The sequence below is a fragment of the Limulus polyphemus genome, unplaced genomic scaffold (genome assembly GCF_000517525.1).
Source record: "Limulus polyphemus unplaced genomic scaffold, Limulus_polyphemus-2.1.2 Scaffold209, whole genome shotgun sequence".
Lineage (NCBI taxonomy): Eukaryota > Metazoa > Arthropoda > Merostomata > Xiphosura > Limulidae > Limulus > Limulus polyphemus.
The window spans coordinates 580,267-581,978 of record NW_013665819.1 but is presented as its reverse complement, the minus strand read 5'-3'; the positions used below and the strand labels follow the sequence as shown (position 1 = coordinate 581,978).

The 1,712-nt window shown below is 29.7% G+C and overlaps 1 protein-coding gene across 1 annotated transcript in view; it reads right to left on the bottom strand.

The window, feature by feature from the left end:
* Positions 1-1,712, bottom strand: part of LOC106478413 (vacuolar protein sorting-associated protein 4B-like) — a 33,482-nt gene that overhangs the window by 11,036 nt on the left and 20,734 nt on the right. Inside the window, exons 6-7 of the mRNA XM_013938956.2 lie at positions 1,306-1,424; positions 223-371 (exon numbers count right to left, since the gene is read on the bottom strand). Of these exons, the coding sequence (XP_013794410.1) occupies positions 223-371; positions 1,306-1,424 (268 nt within the window). The remainder of the gene's footprint in view (positions 1-222; positions 372-1,305; positions 1,425-1,712) is intronic.

Genomic DNA, 1,712 nt, shown 5'->3' with positions numbered 1-1,712 from the left:
ATTGAAAGTTTCTAAAGAATCCTTAACACTATCCGTGACGGCCTATTTTTATTTTCTCAGTGATGGGGGGGGTGCTTTCTGGCCCCTCCTTTTTTTAATATCTAATATTTTTACATGCTGCTAGTGAGAGAACCTGTTGTTAAAGTATTTGAATCCCACCACTGATTGCATGTGAAGTCATTTTTAATTACCAGGTAAAATGTATATTGCATCTATTAATACCTTGCATTTGCACAAGAAATTCAGTTTTGATTCTCCTAGCTGACTCTGATTCATTATCCGATCGTGAACTGCAAAGTGAGTCAATTTCATCTATAAAGATGATGCTTGGCTTATGCTGACGAGCCATTTCAAACAGGTTTTTGACCAGTCTGTTTAAAGAAGAAAACAAAAAAGGAAAACATGTTATCTGACAAACTCCATCAAGATGTTACTTTATAATTAACAAAACTTAAATCCCCTTTTCAAACTCACATGCTGAGTGCAAGACTTAAAGATTTTAGAAAATCTTTGAACAGAACTTTCAGTTGGTGCTTTACCTTAATAATATGATTGGTTTTAAATGCTTCAAATATATTTATATATGAATCAAGATAGTTAATAGCCAACCTGTATGACAAAAGAAGTTTTGTATGTGTTGGTTTGATTTTAAAGTTATTCTTAGTTTCATTTTACAAACTTCACTTTTACAGAGTTTACTGGTCTCAGTAAAAGTGTAAGAATAATCCATTAATCTAAAATTTTTGAGGTACTGTAAAGACATACAGAACTGAATTTCATAATATTTGAAAAACAAGTTACAAATAAAGATACAAGTAGAAATAAAAGACAATATTTATTGAACTGGAGATTAGTAAGAAACTATCTGAAACTCACTATTCCATTAACTCTTGATATTCAGTAAACATTCTGAAAGTTCTTAAAAGGAATTTGTGACTGACATAAAAACTGACTCTTTAGTTCACTTTGGATATGAAATAAATATTCTAGGAATCTCAAGCAAGATGTTGCATGATTAGATGATATTCTTAAGGCACAGTTGTTTTCATCTACTACATTTGATATGCATAAGAACTAACACTATTCCTACTGTGCCTGAATATTAAAGAAAATATATTTTAAATAGTAATATAGCTGATTAAGCATATTAATTATGTAATTCTCATTTATTAAACATAATATAGCATCTGATCAGTTTCATAAAAGCTATTCCAACATTTGTACAGCCTGAAATTGTGTATAATGCTATGTAATAATAACATCCAGTTTTATAAAACTGAAAGAAAAATCAATATTGTTACTCACTTTTCACTTTCTCCTAACCATTTGGAGACTAGATGTGAAGAAGATACTGAAAAGAATGTGGAATTATTGGCTTCAGTTGCTACTGCTTTGGCAAGAAAAGATTTTCCAGTACCAGGTGGCTGCAAAGTAAAAATGCCCAAAGGAAAATTTAAAAAAATTTACAGGGGGAAGAAAGAAATCAACACTTCAACATTACATAGCAGATAAAGATATTTAAAAAAATGCACATTTATATTATGAGATGTTCCCACTGTCTTCACAAAAAATATCACTCATCTCAAATTTTCTTTCATAAATCTGTAACATTATAATGATGCACTTTTACAGTTATTACACATCTTATATGAGTAATAAATAATAACCGATCATTTATATTAAACACCAAACTGCTAAGTATACAAACATTT